The 19,412-nt window shown below is 42.1% G+C and overlaps 1 protein-coding gene across 1 annotated transcript in view; it reads left to right on the top strand.

Moving 5' to 3' along the window:
* Nucleotides 1-5,118: 5,118 nt before the first annotated feature.
* The window catches only part of Eif3h (eukaryotic translation initiation factor 3 subunit H), a 71,410-nt gene continuing 57,116 nt past the window's right edge, over nucleotides 5,119-19,412 (top strand). Inside the window, exons 1-2 of the mRNA XM_050127788.1 lie at nucleotides 5,119-5,285; nucleotides 14,654-14,810. Coding sequence (XP_049983745.1) covers nucleotides 5,154-5,285; nucleotides 14,654-14,810 — 289 coding nt within the window. The 5' untranslated portion in view covers nucleotides 5,119-5,153. The remainder of the gene's footprint in view (nucleotides 5,286-14,653; nucleotides 14,811-19,412) is intronic.

The following is a 19,412-nucleotide window of genomic DNA, read 5'->3' as shown; positions in this document are numbered from 1 at the left end:
TCACGGCCACTCTTCCAAGCATACACTCCTATGCTACACACAGGACAAAAAAAGGAGGTACATGGATTCAACTGACACCAATCGAAGCGAAGAGAAGACTTTTCCTGTGACGGGTGTTGTGGTTTGAATATGAAATGTCCCCATGGGCTAAAACGTTTAAATACTTAGTCTGCAGGCAGTGGTGTGGTTTTGGAAGGTTCTGGAATCTCTAGATGATGGACCTGAAGGAAATGGGTCGTGGACTTGGAGGATTTTTAGTCTGGCCTCGTCGTTTGTCAACTTTTATGCCACCGACGGTAAGAAGTCTTTTTTTGGGGGGGGGCATTTGTGCTCTATGTTTCTAAAGACACTTTAAGGAGTTGGGATTGTGTGTGTGTGTGTGTGTGTGTGTGTGTGTGTGTGCACATGCGCGTGCGCCACACATGCACGCAAGCTTCACAAGCTTCCTTCCTTCCTTTTTCTCTTTCCCTCCCTTCTTCCTTCTTTCCTTTCTTTTATTTTATTTTAAGACAGTCTTTCTGTGTAGCCCCAGCTGACCGGTAACTCACCACGTAGCTTAGGCCGGCCTTGAACTCACTGAGAGTTGCCTGCCTCTACCTCTTGAGTGCTGGGATTAAGGCATGCACTATCATATCCAGCTCCTTGCTTCCTCTTGAGTAGACTATTTGAGGTATTTTGAGAAAGTGACTGATTTCTGGCCAACATGGCATCTTCTGACTTTGTCCCTCCATTTTCCATGTTTTAGACTTAGCTCGTGGATTGTAATGGCCCTGCCTTAATCTCTTGGGAAGGAGGGGGTAGAAGTTACTATTCTCTCCTCCCATTTCCAACAAGGGAGGATTTCTGATACTACTCATGAGTAGTGTTGGAAGGCCAACTTACTACATCCTCCTGTACTCTGTTACTTGAGACTCCCCAAAGGAGCAGCTCAGCTAATGTTTTAGTACATGCATAAGCACTGCATACAAAACAGGTCTTTTTCTAGGGAACAGATGATTGTAAACTACTGCTTGTTTCTCTTCACCTCAAAGAATAAAATATTTAAAAAGCCAGAGAAAAGATATTTGTGTCTCCCCCCCCCAATATATAATCTGCACAGACAAGAAAATAACATAAAACCCCAATATAATACCTTGTTCACCGTTTCTTTGTTTCGAAACATTGCTTCTCCACCTTAGGTTGTAATTGGTAGTACAGACCACACTCCACCTCAGGACTGACACTCTGTCTTTTGGAGGTGTAAGAAATAGGAGTGTCTGGATCACAAGGTGCAGGTTCCATCACACCAAGGCAGGAGCTGAATAGGTACTACAGAGGTTGGCCTGGAGCCCCAACAGAAACATTCCATGTCGTTTTCTTTCTGCCTTGTATTCTTTTTATTCCTTTTTGCCTTTTTTGTTTTGTTTTGTTTGTTTGTTTTTTGAGACAGAGTTTCTCTGTAGCTTTGGAGCCTGTCCTGGCATTCCCTCTTGTAGAGTAGGCTGGCCTCGAACTCACAAACATCTGCCTGCCTCTGCCTCCTAAGTGCTGGGATTAAAGGCGTGCAACACCACCACCCTGCTCCCTTTTGCTTTCTTGAGGTGTCAGGGTTGTTGTGGGTCCATCCAAGATGGAGTGTTCGGCCTGTGTGGCAGCAGGAAGGCCCAGTCTCTGATGGATTGAACCTCGAACAGTTGTTCAAAGGCATATTTATTGATTGCCACACAAAGTTTTTTGGGGGGGGTAAACAAACTCAAACTCCTTATGCCAAAGCCTCTGGTTCAATCTATATGTTTTTCTGAAGGAAAACATCACACCCAGCCACTTTAGTCTTTAGTACAGACAGTTTGCAGTACCCAATAATCCAATAGCTCCAGGTATGCCAGAAGTCACACCAAGGCTGTAAACACCCTCAGAAAAACAAGTCTATAAATCACGGAAAACAATCACTGTTTTTCACCATGATTTCTTCCAGGTCAAAGTACTTCTAGGCAACAGCTATTCATTCCTACTGCTTACCCTGGCCAAAGTGAAGACAACTCTCCCTCCTGAGTTTACCCTAGATACAGTGACTGCTAGATTCCCACAGCACTGAAGGTTATTTAAACATTTTAAAGCACTTTTTAAAGATATTGTCTCATTGTGTAGGCCATTCTGACCTGCCTGGAACTCATCAACCTGTTTTAGGTTCTCGAGTTGTATACTTCAAGTTTGCACAAGTGCACCCGATTCTGTTAGCATTTCAAATTAATTATCTATGGCATTTTAACATGTTTCTTTGTAAAGCTTCCTTCTCTTGGTGTCATAACCTATAACAGCTTATTTAAGATAACTGACTTAAATACATTTAATATACATTTTAACTATAATAAACAATTGTTTATTTATTTATTTGTTTTTTTTTCTTCTTCCAAGACAAGGTTTCTCTGTGGCTTTGGAGCCTGTCCTGGAACTAGCTCTGGTAAACCAGGCTGGCCTCGAACTTACAGAGATCTGCCTGCCTCTGCCTCCCTAGTGCTGGGATTAAAGGCGTGCGCCACCACCGCCTAGCTAAAAATTTTACTTTAACCTTTAAAATGCTTTAGAAATCTACAAAGATGAGAAAAGCCTAATTTTCCTTTCCAGGTTTTTAATTATCATGCTATTTTTTCCTTCATCAAGGTTCAAAATTATTTATTTTCTTTTTTTTTAATATTTATTTATTTATTCCTTGTGTATACAATATTCTTTCTGCGTGTATGCCTGAAGGCCAGAAGAGGGCACCAGACCTCATTACAGATGGTTGTGAGCCACCATGTGGTTGCTGGGAATTGAACTCAGGACCTTTGGAAGAGCAGGCAATGCTCTTAACCGCTGAGCCATCTCTCCAGCCCCTTTTCTTTTTTTCTTAAGAGGGAACTTCTTTGATTATTCTTCTAAAATTAGTGACGGGGAGGGAAAATGAGGTTGAAGGAGGGAATTTGGGGAGAGACACTAAACACTGGGAGACATTTGAGGGGTGGTATGGCAGCTAGTGCAATGGAAACTTCCTAAAATAGAAGGCAATTCTAATGAGATCTCCAAATAATCAAGGAGACAGAGCCCTGATGTGGGAGTCCCCTCTGTGTGCTGTGATTACCATTAATAAATAAACAAACTGCTTTGGGCTTATGGCAAGGCAGAACTTAGGTAGACTGGACTGAATGCTGGGAGAAAGAAGGGCGGAGTCAGAGAGATGCCATGGAGCCACCAGAGTCAGACATGCTGAAACTTTGCCGGCAAGCCACTGCCACGTGGCGATATATAGATGAATAGAAATGGGTTAAATTAATATGAGTTAGCCAATAAGAAGCTAGAGCTAATGGGCCAAACAGTGATTTTATTAATACAGTTTCCATATGATTATTTCATGGTTGGGCAGCTGGGACCAACAAGGGGCTCTCTCCTCCAACAAATTGGCACCATGATGGCATGGTTGTTAGTCAAAAGGTTCCCATGAAACTTCCCAAACAACTTAGGCCGTTGCCAAGACAAAAGGTTGCTCGCCACAAACTGACAGCAAGCCCAATTGCCAAAGACAAACACCTACAAGACTCATTGAACATGGAGAAGTTGAGCAGGTGCCTCCATAGAATCTGTGATCCACCTTTGACACTTATCTGTGGAGGTTTTCTCTCTGGTCTATTTTGCTAATATTTCTTATAGACTTGAAAAGATGCCCTTTGAATCATTAGTAACATGTCAGGTATAACAATTACCGCTGTCAGCTTGATGTATAAGACCCCAAATAAATAGCAACAACAAAATCAACGTGGTTTACCATAATGTGACAATTTCATTACTTTTGGATACTGAGTGAAGGAATACTTACTGCGAAAATAAGGACTGGGAACAAAGTCACTTGAATGTAGAGGATTACCCAAAATGGCTGCTACAACTGATGCTGTAGTTTCCAGGCTTGGTATGTATTTCAGAATTGCATGTCATAGGTCGCTTGATTTGTAACGTATTCTGAATACTTACCATTACATCAAGTTCAACAGTACAACACTACATCAAAGGACTTTGGTATTTTACTCATGTAAATCTTTGATCCTGAAGACTGATCGAAGTGAACCATGCTTTACATATTTTCTGTATGGTCTGAATGGCTAGAGACGGCAATCTAAAACTTCCTAAGGCAAGCGACTCGATGCAACTTGTCACTAATTAACGGGTGATGTTGTCCCAAGTCTCCTTGACAGCTGGTGAGAGGATTGGAAATTAGAAGTCAAAGCATATTTTTTTCTTTTTTTTTAAATATTTATTTATTTGTTATGTATACAATATCCTGTCTGTGTATATGGCTGCAGGCCAGAAGAGGGCACCAGACCTCATTACAGATGGTTGTGAGCCACCACGTGGTTGCTGGGAATTGAACTCAGGACCTTTCTTTTTCTTTTGAGAATGGGTTTAAATGGGTTTCTCTGTGGCTTTGGAGCCTGTCCTGGAACTAGCTCTGTAGACCAGGCTGGCCCCGAACTCACAGAGATCCTCCTGCCTCTGCCTTCCGAACGTTGGGATTAAAGGTGTGTACCACCACCACTCGGCTAAATAAAAGCATTTTTACTATGGAAACGATACAGAAATGCGAGCTCTATTATTATAGCCGTCTGCCTAATGGCGAGTAAGTCCACAATGAAAAAGCGTAATTGGGCTGGAGAGATGGCTTGGCAGTTAAGAGTACTGTCTGCCCTTCCAGAGGTCCTGAGTTCAAGTCCCATCAACCACTTGGTAGCTCATACCCATCTTCTATAATGGGATCTGAAGCCTTCTAGAAAGAGCACTCACTTTTTTTTTTTTTTTTTTGGATTTTCGAGACAGGGTTCCTGTCCTGGAACTAGCTCTTGTAGACCAGGCTGGCCTTGAACTCACAGGGATCCGCCTGCCTCTGCCTCCCGAGTGCTGGGATTAAAGGCGTGCACCACCACCGCCCGGCCACTCACACGTATTTAAAAAAAAAAAAAAGTCTTTAGGTTTTTAAGTAGTGAGTGGTGATCACAGACTGGGAGACACCAGCCAGACAGAATGCTCGTGCATCGGGGTGAGGCGTGGCTCTCCCAGACCCCGCCCCTTAGCCCTCCATCGGCGTCACGAAGTTCGTCATTCCGCTTCCGGCGCCTCACGCTTTCCTTTCTTCCTGTCTGTCTGGAAACATGGCGTCGCGCAAGGAAGGCACCGGGTCCACCGCCACCTCCTCCAGTTCGGCGGGCGGCGCGGTGGGGAAGGGCAAAGGCAAAGGCGGCTCCGGGGACTCAGCCGTGAAGCAGGTGCAAATCGATGGCCTGGTGAGTGCGGGTCTTGGCCGCAAGCCTGCGCGGGACCCAGATCCCCGCCGGGCGCGCTTCCTGTCGCCTTCCCCGTGAGGATGCTGACCGCGCTCTCCCCTAGCACCCTACTCCTTCATCCTCACTCTTGCTCGAAAGACACCGCAGCCTTCCCTGGTTTCCAGGGACAGAGCTGGGAGCTGATTAGAGGGACCGGAGTCGGGGCGTGAGACAGATTCGCCTGGTCTTGGGCTCAGGAAGAGGGCGAAAGGACCGGTTCCAGCCAAGTGGCAGTTGTCATGAGAAGGATGTAGGGCACTGGTTAGGGCTCTGGGGAGGGGAGAGAGGGGAAGGGAGACACCTTGACTTCCAGGGGAGACTTTTGACAAGTGCCTCCTCCGGAGATCTGCTACTCCGTTCCCCTGCTTTCAGCACGTCAGCTGGAATTGCGGGGCTGGGATAGACTTCTGGGCACTGTCAGTCCGAACCATAGCCTTACGTCTGTTTCTGGGTAAGGGGCACCTGTGGAAGCTCGATAGAAGGAAAAGGATGGGACAGGAGATGCGAATCTGAATAATGTGGGTTTCTAAGCTTGAGGAGCATTGCTCCTGCAGCGTGTGCTGGCATACGGTTGTACTCCCAGCGCTGGCGAGGCACAGGCAGGCAGATCTCCACGAATGTGAGGCCACCTTGGGCTAAGGTGCTCCCCCTCAAAAAAGAAAAAAAAAATGAAAAAAGAAGAAGGCATTCACCCTGCGTTTTTTCAAAAGCACACTTTCCTCTCAAAGCAGTTTTCTAGGTATATCCATTAGCTAAGACACTTGTAGTAATTTTTAAGTTCGTGTGAAAATTGGGATTACAGCAGGCAGTGCAGTGTATTTTTTTTTTTTTATTTTTAGTTACTTTTTAAAAAAGAAAACCGTCCTTTTTCATTATACATACCAATCCAAGTTCCCATTCCCTCCTCTCCTCCCATTCCCTCCACCTTTCTCCCACCCTCACCCCCATCCGCTCCTCAGAGAGGGGAAGGCACATTGCTTTGTGGAAGGTCCAAGGCCCTCCCTACTATATCTAGGCTGAGCATGGTATACATCCAAAGAGAATAGGTTCCCAAAAAGCCAGTACATGCAGTAGGGATAAATCCTGGTGCCACTGCCAGTGGCCCCTCAGTCTGCCCCATCCATGCAAGTGTCAGCCACATTCCGAGGAACTAGTTTGGTCCTATGCTTGTTCCTTCCCAGTCCCGCTGGAGTTGGTGAGCTCCCACTAGCTCAGGTAGACTGTGTCAGTGGGTGTCCCCATCAGGCGGTGCAGTGTTTAAGTGGAAGTCATTCATAATTTCACCTCAGAATACCCCGATGTTTAAGGGCTTGGTCTTCTCAGTTCTGCCATCTGCCAGCTCTGTGGCCCTGAGAAAGTTAGCCTTCATCAGCCTCACTTACCTCACAGATGGGAGTGGGAAGTCGGTATGTATCAGTGTGTTGTTTGGATTATGTGGAAACCCTTGATGTGGTGACCTGTTGTGAGCTTGTGAAACTGTGAGCCACGGTTATTGCTGGCTGGAATGGAACATCTGTGGAGTTTGAAAGCTGTAGGGAATAGCTTTGAACAGCTTAGTCGCACCATTTAAATGTCACTTGAAAAAGCAGTGCTATCCCTTTTGCTTAGCTGACACTTGCGACTTCCGTTGGCTTTTTTGAAGCAGGTGCCTTCAGGAATAAAACTTCTTTTTTGTTTATTCTTATTTTTCAAGATAGGGTTTCTCTGTAGCTTTGGAGCTTGTCCTGACCTTGAACTCACAGAGATCCACCTGCTTCTGCCTCCCGATTGGTGAGATTAAAGGCATGAACCCATTTTCAAAGATTGCAGATTAGTTGGTGAGTGGACTTGTTGAAGTACTAGTTAAACACTCAGAAAATGTTCTGGATACTCGGAAAGTGTTTTAAGTCTTACAAGTTTATGTTTTACTGCATTTATATGCTTTGAAAGTACTCTAAATTACTTGGTTTCTAGAGGTGTAGAAGGCAACAACTAGGTGTTATAAATCCGTCTGGTGGATTTAATTACAAATAAATATTTTAGGACTTGGGCTGGGCATGGAGATGCACACCTGTAATCCTAGCTCTTGGGAGGGTGCAGCAGGGTGCTGGGGGAGTTGTCTGTCAGTCTGTCTGGGCTGCATAGTGAGACTGTCAACCAAGAGAGGGTAAAGCATGCTTTTTAGGGCAGCCTTGAAACTGCTGAGCTGCAACAGTGTCAGGGTACCTTAAGAAAGTTAAAGGAATGTGGTCGCTTCAGGCGGAGACAGACAAGCGGCAGTGGGCCTAGGAAAGTCAAGACACTTGTTTTGGATTTCTGTCTTTACCAAATAAGCTATCTTCCCCAGCTCCTATTCCAAGTGTAGTATACACATGCTCCTTAACAGTGCCGTTACCTCCCCGGAAACCTACAGTAAATTGAGAATATTTTAAGTAGGATTGTGTTTTAGCTGAGAGTGGTGGCTTTACAGATGACACATCTGTAACCCCAGCATTTGGGGTAGGAGATTGGGAGTTCAAAGTCATTTTCAGTTACATAGCAGTTTGCAACCAGATGAGATTCCATTGCTTGTTCGCTTCCTGGCCACCCAGACCCAAATACTCACACAGAAACTATATTAATTACAGCAGTGCATAGTGAATAGCTAGGCATATTTCTGGCTAACTCTTATATCTTAAATTAACCCATTTCTATTAATTCGTATCGCCACATACTGTGGCCTACCCAATAAGGTTCCAGCATGTTCTTCTCCTTTGATAGCTACATGGCATCTCTTTGACTCTGCTCTCCCTCCCTCTCTTTCTCTCTCATCGGATTTCCCGCTCTCATCGGATTTCCCGCCTGGCTTTGCTCTGCTAAGTCATTGGCCAGAACAGCTTTATTCACTAACCAACAGTAATAAAACATATTCACAGCATACAGAGGAGAATCCCACATCATGTATGCTTGAACATTTGGCTGTACTGTTGTGCTCTCTGTGTCTAACTGTAGGACAAGAGAACTGTTGCTCTAGGATTCCCTGAAGTGCGCTTATGCTCTCTTTCGCAGTAATTAGTTGATTTAACTTTAAAAATGTAAACCATCAGTGAGCATTAGATTTAAGAGAATAATCATGAAACATGTTTTTTCAAAATGAAATATTATAGAGGTGATATTGGTGAGCTATAGTGAAGCATTATAACCAATCTCATATGTGTCAGGGGCAAAATAACTATCCCCACCATTGAAGTTACTAAAGTTTCATTCACATCAAAACTTAAGAGCAGTGCTTTAAATCTCATTTATTCTTCGACTCAGCCAGTTGTGAAATAGAACTCCTATCCCACTTGGGCTATAAAATGTGTTAAATTTAAGACTAATGTAGCTTTCTGTTTTTTGAATTTATATTTTGGCAACAACTACCTTCTTTGTTCAGTGTTAGAATAAATGGTCTCGGTTTAACCAAATAAAAAAACTGCCAAGTGCACAGATCTGGCAGTAAAATAAGCCAGATTAAATGAAAATCTAGATACTGACTTTACAGAATATGTTAAGGGAGATTTTGTGACATCACAGTGTCTGTGAGAATCAAACTCTTCCACAGTAATAGCTGGTCTTTGACAGAGATTGATAGGAAAAGTTTAGGCCATGGGCCTTACCTCCCAGAAGCTACAGAGCTGGAGGAAAGCCAGCTAGGCATTGTTCAGCTTGCCTGAGTTCTTCAACCCACCAACCCCTTGCATCTTGGCCTATGCTGCTTTGTTTTGCTTTGAACTTCTAAGGAATTCTTTTTTTTTTTCAATTGAATTTATTAATTTATCTTACATCCCAGCCACATTTCCCTTTCCTCCTCTTCTCTCCTCTGTTTCTGTTTAGAAAGAGGCAGGTCTCCCATGGGCATCAACAAAGCATGGCATAACAAGTTGAAGTAAGACTCAGCACCTCCCCTTGAATTAAGGCTGATTGAAGGAATCCAAGATAAGGAATAGGGGTCCCAAGAGCCAGTCAAAGTTTTAGGGACAACCTCTGCTCCCATTGTTAGGATACCCACAAGTAGACCAAGCTACACCACTGTCACATGTATGCAGAGCATGTAGGTCGGTCTCCTGGAGGCTTCCAGGTTGTCGGTTCAGACTCTGAGTTTCTGTGAGCCAGGTTAGTTGTTTTGGTGGGTTTTCTTGTGATGTCCTTGACATCTCTGGCTCCTGTAATTCTTCCCTCTCTTCAGCAGAATTCCCTGAGCTCGGACTAATGTTTGGCTGTGGGGTCTCTGCATCTGTTTCCATCAGTTACTGGATGAAGTCTCTCTGGCAATTGGGATAGTCACCAATCTGATCACAGGAGAGTGCTAGGTCAGCCTGTGCATCCATTATTGCTAGGGGTCTTAGCTGGGGTTACCTTGTAGATTTGTAGGGGTTTTTCTTGCATCAGGTTTCTACCTGACCCCGAAATGCACCCCCCTTTCCAGTCTTTCAGAACTCTCCTCTTCCATTCACCCCCAACCTGATCCCTCAAGTTCCCATTCCCTCCCGCCCCTAGTCCACCAAGGAGATCTTTCTCTATTTCTCCTTCCCAGGGAGATCCATGCATCCCCCCCTTGGGCCCTCCTTGTTACCTAGTCTTCTCTGGGTCTGTGGATTGTAGCATGTTTATCCTTTGCAGCCAATATCCACTTATTTACCCATTCTGTTAATGCTTTAAATTTAAGCATTTCTGATTGTTATTGTAATAACTTACTTGGCTATTATAGATTAGTATTTATGGTCCCCCATATATATGTCTTAAACTTTTTTGTTTATTTGTTTTGGAGACAGGATCTTTTTATGGAGTTCTGGTGCTCTAGAACTGGCTATGTAGACCAGGCTGGTTTCAAACTTACAAAAATCCATCTACCTCTGCCTTCCAAGTGCTGGGATTAAAGGCATGTACCATCACTGCCCGGCTTGTTTTAAACTTTTTTATTGAAAAATATTTTTATTCAATTTATTTGATTATGTTTTTGTGTCCCACAATCCCCAGATCTTTGCCACCTCTCTACCAACTCCACTTTTTCTTTCTCTGAAAGAAAACAAAATCTAACAAAACCAGTAAACCAAAAAAAAAGGAGCTAGAGAAACTCCAACAAAACAAAAATGGAAACCAAAATAAACAACAAAAGACCAGTAAGACAGAAAAAGTCCAAATAAAGCAAAATGAAACCGAAAGCTACCAGAATACCATTGAGTTACTTTTGTGTTGGCCAGCCATTCCTCAAAACTGGCCCTGCAGTAAAGTGCAGAGTGTGACCAAGGTGGGGAAAACCGATTCTTTTTCTTTGCCAGCGTGTGTCAATTGCAGATAAGTTCTTGGTTAGGGTAAAAGTCCATGTCCACTAACCGGTGCAGGCCTTGTGTGTGCTGTGTCAGTCTCTGAGTTCATATGTGTATCATCCTGCTGTGTGGAAGACCCTGTTCCTTGGAGCCATCCATCACTTCTGGCTCTAAAAATGTTTCTGCTTCCTCTTCTGTATAGACAGATCCCTGAACCTTGAGGGTTCCCTGTTCTCTTGAGAATACTATCTTTTTTTTTTTTTTTTTTTTTTTTGAGAACACTACCTTAAGTTAAATCAGTTGCTACATTTAGACTTTGAATCAAAGTTAGGTTACGTTTGTTTTGTTTTTCTTTTTAAAGCCAGGCATGTTGAACAATCCTCTTATGTTCCTTAGAGATTAGACAACAGCCTGGTTAGCTATTTCACAGTGTGCGTTAGTGATCTAGGAACGTTCCTTGTAGGGTTGTCTGAGCAGACACGGCATCCTTTAGTATTTTGCTGGTAGGATTCCTTGCCTTGCTTTATGTCCCGCTGTAAGAGGGCACTGCTCATTTGTCTGAGAAGACAGAGTTTATAGCAGACTGTGCTTTGCACTCATTTCTAGGATCCTGTCAGCACTGGTTCTGGAGGCCTGGGGTTGCTCAGAGCCCTGAGGCTACTGGACTGCAGGATGCAGTCTGCTTTTAAGAAGGGATCTCTGTGCTTCTCTTTCCTCTTGCTTTCTACTGTAATGTTCTTCCAGGTTGAGCTGGGCTTCTTTATTGGGGTGGTATTTTTGCTTTTATAAATAAAATATTCACATTCACATGAAGAAAATATTCAAAAAGATTTTTGAAGTTTGCATGACATTAAGTAAGGCAAGGAATTCTCATTCTTCACTTTTTAGAAACATTGAGAAGTCTTAGAAGAAAGAAAGCTCATGGCATTATAACCTTTTGAGGAGTTAAACCAACAAAACAAAGACAAAGGAAAGCCGGATCGTGTTCGTTAAAAGACAGAATAGGATTGGAGAGATGGCTTCAGTACCAAGGGCACTTACTTCTTTTGTAGAGGACCCAAGTTTGATTCCCAGAACCCGTGTCAGGTGGCTCTCAACCACTTGTAAGTCCCACTGTAGAGTACCCAGTAACTTCTGGCTTTTACAGGCTGTTCATACTCAGGAGCAGATATCTACACATAGACACATATAGCTACACTAATTTAAATAATAACTAAAACTAAGTTTTAAGGTATTAGAGTCAAGTAGGATGATATCGTCTAGTCACCTGGAGAATCTAAATGCAAAACATCCCAAACAGTATACATATACACCCAGCTCCGATTAGTTAACTCTGAGTTCAGAGGGTATGATTGGGTGCAAGAATATTTTAGGGCTCCCTAGATGCCTCTTTATATGTAAATAGGGGCATTTATTTATGCTGAAAACATCTGTTAGATCATTTGTTAAGTGGAGAGCAAGTGATGTAAGTCTCTGGAGTATGTGGGCTCAATATCAAAATATATTATGGGGATATGTTTTTGTTTTGGAGAACTAGTAAACCTTCCACACATCTGCTTTTGAAAGTAAGGACAGGGAACCTGACTTTACTAAACAGGACTAATTAAGTATATCAGTACTGCTTTGTGGAAAGAGCCATGGTGGTTGGTGGGAAAGAAAGTAAATAGTTGAGCATGAACAGGTGATGATGTTTGTGGGTGGATTTTCCTAATTTGCAACTCATGAGACTGATGTGTGAAAGATTCAAAGCTGCTTTGCATTCCTGGAGTGACTGGCACTTGTTTCAGCGACCAGGGCTTTAATTTGATCATCACCATTCTTTCACAGACAGTTGCTGCCTGATCTTGTATGTTGTGCTGTGTGCATGAACCCCTTAGTATGTAGCCATAGTTACAGCAACACCATCTGGAGATGCTGACTCTGTATCATGATGGTCTAGCCTGTTATAAGCATGTTTATCACACCTTCACTTTCTGAGTTACTGCAGAGTAACTTAAAAGTACCAAGGTTTACATGAATACACTCATTTCATGTCAGCTTAACTTTCCTTGAGAAGACAGGAAAATAGTACGACTGGCTTTGTGAAAAGATGGCTGTAGGGATTAGATTAAGTCATTCATTGCCTGTTAGACATTGAGCAGAGGATTTAGTGTATCGTGAATGATTGGTATTTTTTTATGCATTCCTTAAACAAACTACATTTGGAGTATCTTTCATGTGCTAGTGTCTGTTAGCTGTTGCAGATGTGATACTGAGTAAAACAGCCCTTCATTTATGAGAGTCTTTAAGAGGGGGTGCAGTAAGCAGGACGTTGAGACTTCCAGATCCCAAACACGCAAGTTTTAAACACATGTATTTAACAGATTTGTGGTTATGTAGAATTATAAAAAATAGGCTTCAGTTTGTTCCCTTGAGGAATTTTCTTTCTTTGTTCATTCAGTTGTTCTTTAATTCTTCCTTTCTTTTTCTCTCTCTCTTTTTTTATTTTGTTTTTGCTTTTTTTTTTGGCTTTGTGTTTGATTTTTTTGAGACAGGGGTTTTCTGTGTAGCAGTTCTAGCTGTCCTGGAACTAGCTCTTATAGACCAGGCTAGTCTCGAGCTCACAGAGACCTGCCTGCCTCTGCCTCCTGAGTGCCAGGATTAGAGGTGTGAGTCACCACTGCCCAGCTCTTTTTTTGTTCTTTCAGATAAATAATTAGAGGGGCTAGAGAGGCCAGCGGTTAAAAGGGCTTATTAAGCTCTGTTTGTATGCCTGTGAAAGGGTGTCAGGGACTAGAGTTACAGAACTATAGTTATAGTTACACAGTTGTGAGCTGCCGTGTGGGTGCTGGGAATTGAACCCAGGTCCTCTGGAAGAGCAGTCAACACTCTTCACCTCTGAGCCATCTGTTGCTCCAGCCTCCAGTTTAATATTCTTATGGCTTAGGTACAAAGCTGAATTGTCACCAGATGGGCTTTGGGAAGTGGCTGGGTCATGAGGGTTCTGACTTAGTTAATCCTGTGTTGGAGTCATCCTTTATGGTGGTGTTGGGAAGAAGTGAAGACTTGTGTGATGGGGCTTGGCTTGCGGAGTATCTGGGGGTCTGCTTAGAGGGGCTGCAGTTGTCTCTGTTCCTTTCCTGTCTATTTGTTGCCATGGAGACATTAGCTCAGACAGCTCCACTATACTGTCTACCATGATGTTCTACCTCACTCTCTCCAAAACATGGGCTAGAACCCCCGACACTGAGCTGGGATAAACTCTCCTTCCTAGTTGTTGTTAGTCAGGCAGCCTGCTTCAGCTAACATTGTGGGCGGGAATATGACTTTACATTGCTGGGGCAAACACCAGAGGAAAATACCTTAAAGGAGGAAATTTAACTTTGGTTCTTGGTTTCAAATGGTTCAGTTTGTGGTTGCATGCCCCGTGTGTTTGAGTAGACACCATCATGGTGGCAGAAGTGGATGAAAGAGGAGATGGGGAAGCACTGGAGGGTAGGGGGTTGGGACCAGGTATGAATTTCAGAGCCCACGCTTCTAGGAACCGATATCCTCCAATTAGCTCCAATCTCCTAGCATTTCCAGAATCTCCAGAAATACTGCCACCAGCTGAGGCATAACACTAAACACAGGAGTTTGGGGCCGTGTGTATTCCTACGACAGCAGTAGGGGCGTGGAAAGACCATACGATTTCAAAGGATGAATGAAGCTGCTTAGGTTTGAGAACGATGTGGTTTGACTACTTTTTGTGTGCTTTATTTCATTAGGTTGAAATGGTAAGGTCATACATTTATTACATTGGTGGAGTCTTTCTTGATGAGTTTATTTTAGCCAGTCTTAAATGCTATAGATAATTTACCCTTAAATTTGAAATTTTATTTATTGAAATGAACACAAGTAATTCCCAGGTTTATCTTTCCACCTAAAGTTAAAGGAAATGGTTTGTGAGACTAAATTTGTTGAGTCCTAATACGTAGTTTTATGGTTGTGGAAACTCATTGGTAGAGTTTTTTTTTTTCTCTTAGAAATAAGTAAAATATAAACTAGTATGTCTTTAAAGTTCTCTTTTGTATTTTCTTTCAGGTAATATTAAAGATAATCAAACATTATCAAGAAGAAGGACAAGGAACTGAGGTAGTGCAGGGAGTGCTCCTGGGTCTGGTTGTAGAAGATCGACTAGAGATTACCAACTGCTTCCCATTCCCCCAGCACACAGAAGATGATGCTGAGTTTGATGAAGGTAAGGGTCTGGACTGGCATCAAGTTTGTCTTTGCAGGATATACAAGTAATGTTGACAAATTTTCCAGTTAACTTTTGATTATATGCTATCAGAGTTTTACTGGGTTAACCTAAATCTCAACTTGACTTTTGAGTTTCTTGGAAACATTGCATGTTCTGTGCAGTGAGAATTTGTGTAATAAGGTTCATGACTTTGTCCTGTTTGGCAGTCATTGTCTTCTGCTTTGAAGGGCTTAGGAAGAGGTAAGTCTCAAAAAAGACAAAGAAAGAGATATGTATCGATAGCTGCTTTATAAGATCATCCTTCTAGTTAAAAGATCATACCAGACACAAACGCAACATCTTTAAAGATTTCTCTTTTAAAATCTAGTTGNCCTGCTATGGCTGAAAACTGAAAAGCATGCGTTCAGCTTTTCACCAACACCGTTTAAGTGTTTCGTGGCAGGACCTCTTAATGAGCTGCAGGGTTTTGCAGCTGAAGCTGAGTCAGGAAGCCTCTCTTAGATGAGAGCACTTGCTTGCCTCTAGCAAGCGAAGCAGACCCAAGAAATTGCTGCTATCAAGAAAACATACTTTACTCTTTCCCAAGCTTTTTCAGGCTTTCTGTGGATTCAGTTGTCCACACGTCTGGGCGCCAGCCAGAGCTACACAGAGCTGTCTCAAAAATCGGAAAAAAAAAAAAACCCTCATAACCCAAAAGTGATACTATTAATGTTTCTTTTTTAAAAAAATTATTTATTTTTATTTTATATTAATTGGTGTTTTTGCTTTCATATATGTCTGTGTGAGCATGTTGGATCCTCTGGAACTGGAGTCACAGACAGTTATGAGCTGCCATGTGGGTGCTGGAATTGATCCCATGTCCTCTGGAAGAATAGTCAGTGCTCTTAACCTCTGAGACATCGTTCCAGCTCTCTACTAATTTTTCTGTTACTCTCAGCCCCGACAACCACTGCTGTGAATTGCTTTCAGTTTGACTGCCTTTTAGACAACTGGCAAGTTGAATCATGCAGGCTTTGAGGCAATGTTTTCAAGTTTCATCCATGTTGTAGCATATAACAGGATTTCTTAAGACTTTATTTAAAAGATCTTGTGTGTGTGTGTGTGTGTGTGTGTGTGTGTGTGTGTGTGTGTGTGTGTGTGGTGGGATCCTCTGGAGCTGGAATAATAGCTTGTTGAGTCATTTGGAGTGGGTTTTGGAAAACAAACTCCAGTCCTGAGTCATTTCTCCAATCAAGACTATTTTTACTTTATTCCCTGACTATTGTATATATGTATACGATGTATCTTGATCATACCTGTTCCCAAATCTGTACCACTCCTCCAACACCCCCAACACGTCACTTGCCCATATTTACCATCATAAGTATTAATTATTTTATTTTGTTTACTTTGTGTGTGTGTGTGTGTGTGTGTGTGTGACCTACTGGGTCCAGTTAAAGCAATCAGCTGGAAAGCTGACGGATCTTGTTGCCTTGATGTTCTGGTAACCGTAGTGTCAGTGAGCTCCTAAGCACAGTGCCAGTATAGGTCAGGAAGACAGCATGTCCCAGACTCATCTTCGTGCTCTTTCTGCCTCCTCTTAGATGGTATTTTCTCAACCTTCATATGTGTTGGGGTTTGATTTAGATATTCATTTAGGGCTGAACCCTGAGTTTCCCTTTCTTAATACTTTACCGGTTGTGAGCCTCTGTGTCGCTGCCCACAGCAGAAAGAGACTTCTTTTGGCCAAGACTGAGAGTAACACCAATCCACGAGTATAGACATTAACATTTAGAAGACAGTTTGACAACATGTCCATGTAGCAATAGTAGTAGGCTCCCACCTATAGCTTGGGCTTTTGACCAGGTTTGGAGAACTAGCCGTGAATTCCCTTCTTTGGAGCATCCCTCAGATCTAGTAATAAAGTTGTTTCTCCATAGCTCTCTCATGCCAGCGTTGCACCATCAGGCACACCTTGCCTGGCAGGTTGGTATTGTAGAATTTGGAGTCCAGCCGTGGGTTTTTTCTCAGTGGTGTGCATGGTAACTTACTGATGAACAATGATGCTGAACCTCTTTTCCTGTCTGTCCATCCTTGTTTTCTATTAGGGATTGTTTCTAGGACCTCACCTTAAATATAACATTTCTTGTATGCTTACTTCCTTTTATGTCAAACAGTATAGTATTTATGTGCAACCTGTGAACATCCTTCTTTATGCTGGAAATCTTCACTTTACTCATTTGCCTAATATGTGAGTAGTTGTTAACAGTATATTATTAATAGCTGAGAGAACAATAAAGAGAAAATGTCTGTAAAAGTTCAATACAGACACAAATTCTTTCCTACATACTTTTGATCTGAAATTGGTTGAATCCCTCCCTAGTCATGGGTCCTGTGAATATGGGGGGGCCTATTCTACTTGATGGCTTGAATAGCTTTTGGAGAAAAGAATTATTCAAGTCCTTTTCCCATACAGTTGTGTAGACAGAAGCTGCTTGTTTGTTCCAGGCTGCACAGACCACGAAATAATCACACATAAACTATATTATTTGCAATACTGTTTGGCCAATAGCTTAAGCATATTTCTGGCTTACTTTTAAACTTTGACCCATTTCTATTAATTTGTGTATTGCCACATGGTTGTGGCTTACCGGCAAGGTCTGTCTGCAGCAGGGCTACACGGTTTCTGCCTGACCCTGCCTTCTTTCTCACAGCAGTCAGCTTAGTTTTCCTGCCTAGCTCTATTCTGCCAAGCCCCTGGCCGAAACATTAACCAATACAAGTTACACATATACAGAAGGACGTCCCACACTACAATTGGATTTTTTTCTTAACAATTTGCAATTAGTCTGGTTCAAATGTCTGTCCTCTTTTAATCCCGCTGAATGAGAGTAAAGATCATCCCTCAAATTCTTTGGTCAAATTATGCAGGCTTTATTTTCTGTTAGACAGGGCTATCTCTCTAAAGCAAAGTTTGAGGAAATAGCTTTGAACATAGGAGACAGTGGGGTTAATATAGTTCAAAAACAGCACGAGTGAGGGTTTTCAGGTGTTTGGGGATTTCCAGAGGTTTTTTGATTTCATAGGAACTTTGCTGAACATTGCAAAATATTTTTGGCAGAGCATCTTATCAGGGTGGAGGTTAGCGTATAGGGCTTGGGACATGTCAAATTCCAGAAAAGACCTGGTTAAGACATGATCAAATCCAAGTTTTATAGATAATAGGAATGGATTTATTTTGACTTTGTAATAGATGGCTTCTAATCTTAAAATGAAGTCAGGCTGTTCCATCAATACAAGAACATGCCTTAGGTTTCTTAGCTTTGTGATGTCCTTTTTGTTTTGGTTGGTTTTTGGGATATTCTTTACTGTGTAGTTCTTAGCTGTCATGGAGTTCTTTGGACCAGGGTATCCTGAAACTCACAGAGATCATCATACCTCTCTGCCTTCCTTAGGCTGGGATTAAAGGCGTGTGATACCACAACCAGCTGGAATACAATTTTGTATTCAGAAAGTGTGAGATTTTTAGTTTTGTTTTTCTCTTTCGAGACTATGCTGCTATTTAGCTTTGTTGGAAATTCTGTGCATATTTACACTTTTTTAAAAAAAAGAAATGTATTTATTCATGTATTTTATGTTTACTATTGCTCTGTCTACATGTATGTTTGCAAGCCAGAAGAGGGTATCATCAGATCCTCTTATAGATGACTGTGAGCCACCATATGGCTTTTGGGAATTGAACCCAGGACATCTAAAAGAACAGCCAGTGCTCTTAACTGCTGAGCCAACTCTCCAGCCTGCATTATTTGACTTATTAAAATATTAGAATTTTGATAGGGATTACATTGAATATGTAAGTCACTGTAGGTAGTGGCAAGTCTTTTGTCTCCTTGGTTAAGCTTATTTCTAAGAATTGTATTTATAATGCTATAAATTGGGTATTTTTCTTATGTATTTTCTTTTACATTTGTTTGTTTGTTTATTTATTTATTTATTTATTTATTTTTGAGGCAGGGTTTTCCTCTGTAGCCTTGGCTGTCCTGGAACTTGGTATCTAGATCAGGTTGGCCTTAAACTCACAGACATCTGCCTGCCTCTGCCTCTGTGCTGGAATTAAAGATGTGTGCTGCCAGTGCCGGCTAAATGTAACTATTTATTATTGTGGTTGGAGGCATGTGTGCCACAGCATGTGTGTGTAGGTTAGAGGTTATTTTTGCCTTTCCATCTTTATGGATTTTGGAGATTGGTCTTGGGCTGTCAGACTTGAATGGGAAGCATTTTCCTTCTCTACTGCTCCATCTCGTTGGTCCCTCATGATTTTTTAAATAACTTTTAGCCAATTACTTTTAACTTATTAAAATGTCACTATTTTATTCAGCCTTTTCTGTGAAGCAACTTGAACATACTAGAAATGTACAGTATATTCTTGCAGAGGCTGGTTTCATGATACTCTCATTCTTCTGGGAATAGTTTTCCATTAACTTAATATCTCTGGAAAATCATGTATCTGCCTTTGTTTGAAACACCTGACTGCCTGTGTGTTAATTTGTAAACTTCTATACATAATACATTTTTTTTTTTGTGTTCTAAACAGGCCTGTTTTCACTTGGGTTTCTGTAA

The sequence above is a fragment of the Alexandromys fortis genome, unplaced genomic scaffold (assembly GCF_014885135.2).
Source record: "Alexandromys fortis isolate MF-2015 unplaced genomic scaffold, M_Fortis_MF-2015_v1.1 scaffold_281, whole genome shotgun sequence".
In the NCBI taxonomy this organism is placed as follows: domain Eukaryota; kingdom Metazoa; phylum Chordata; class Mammalia; order Rodentia; family Cricetidae; genus Alexandromys; species Alexandromys fortis.
This window is presented reverse-complemented; position numbering and strand designations above follow the sequence as displayed.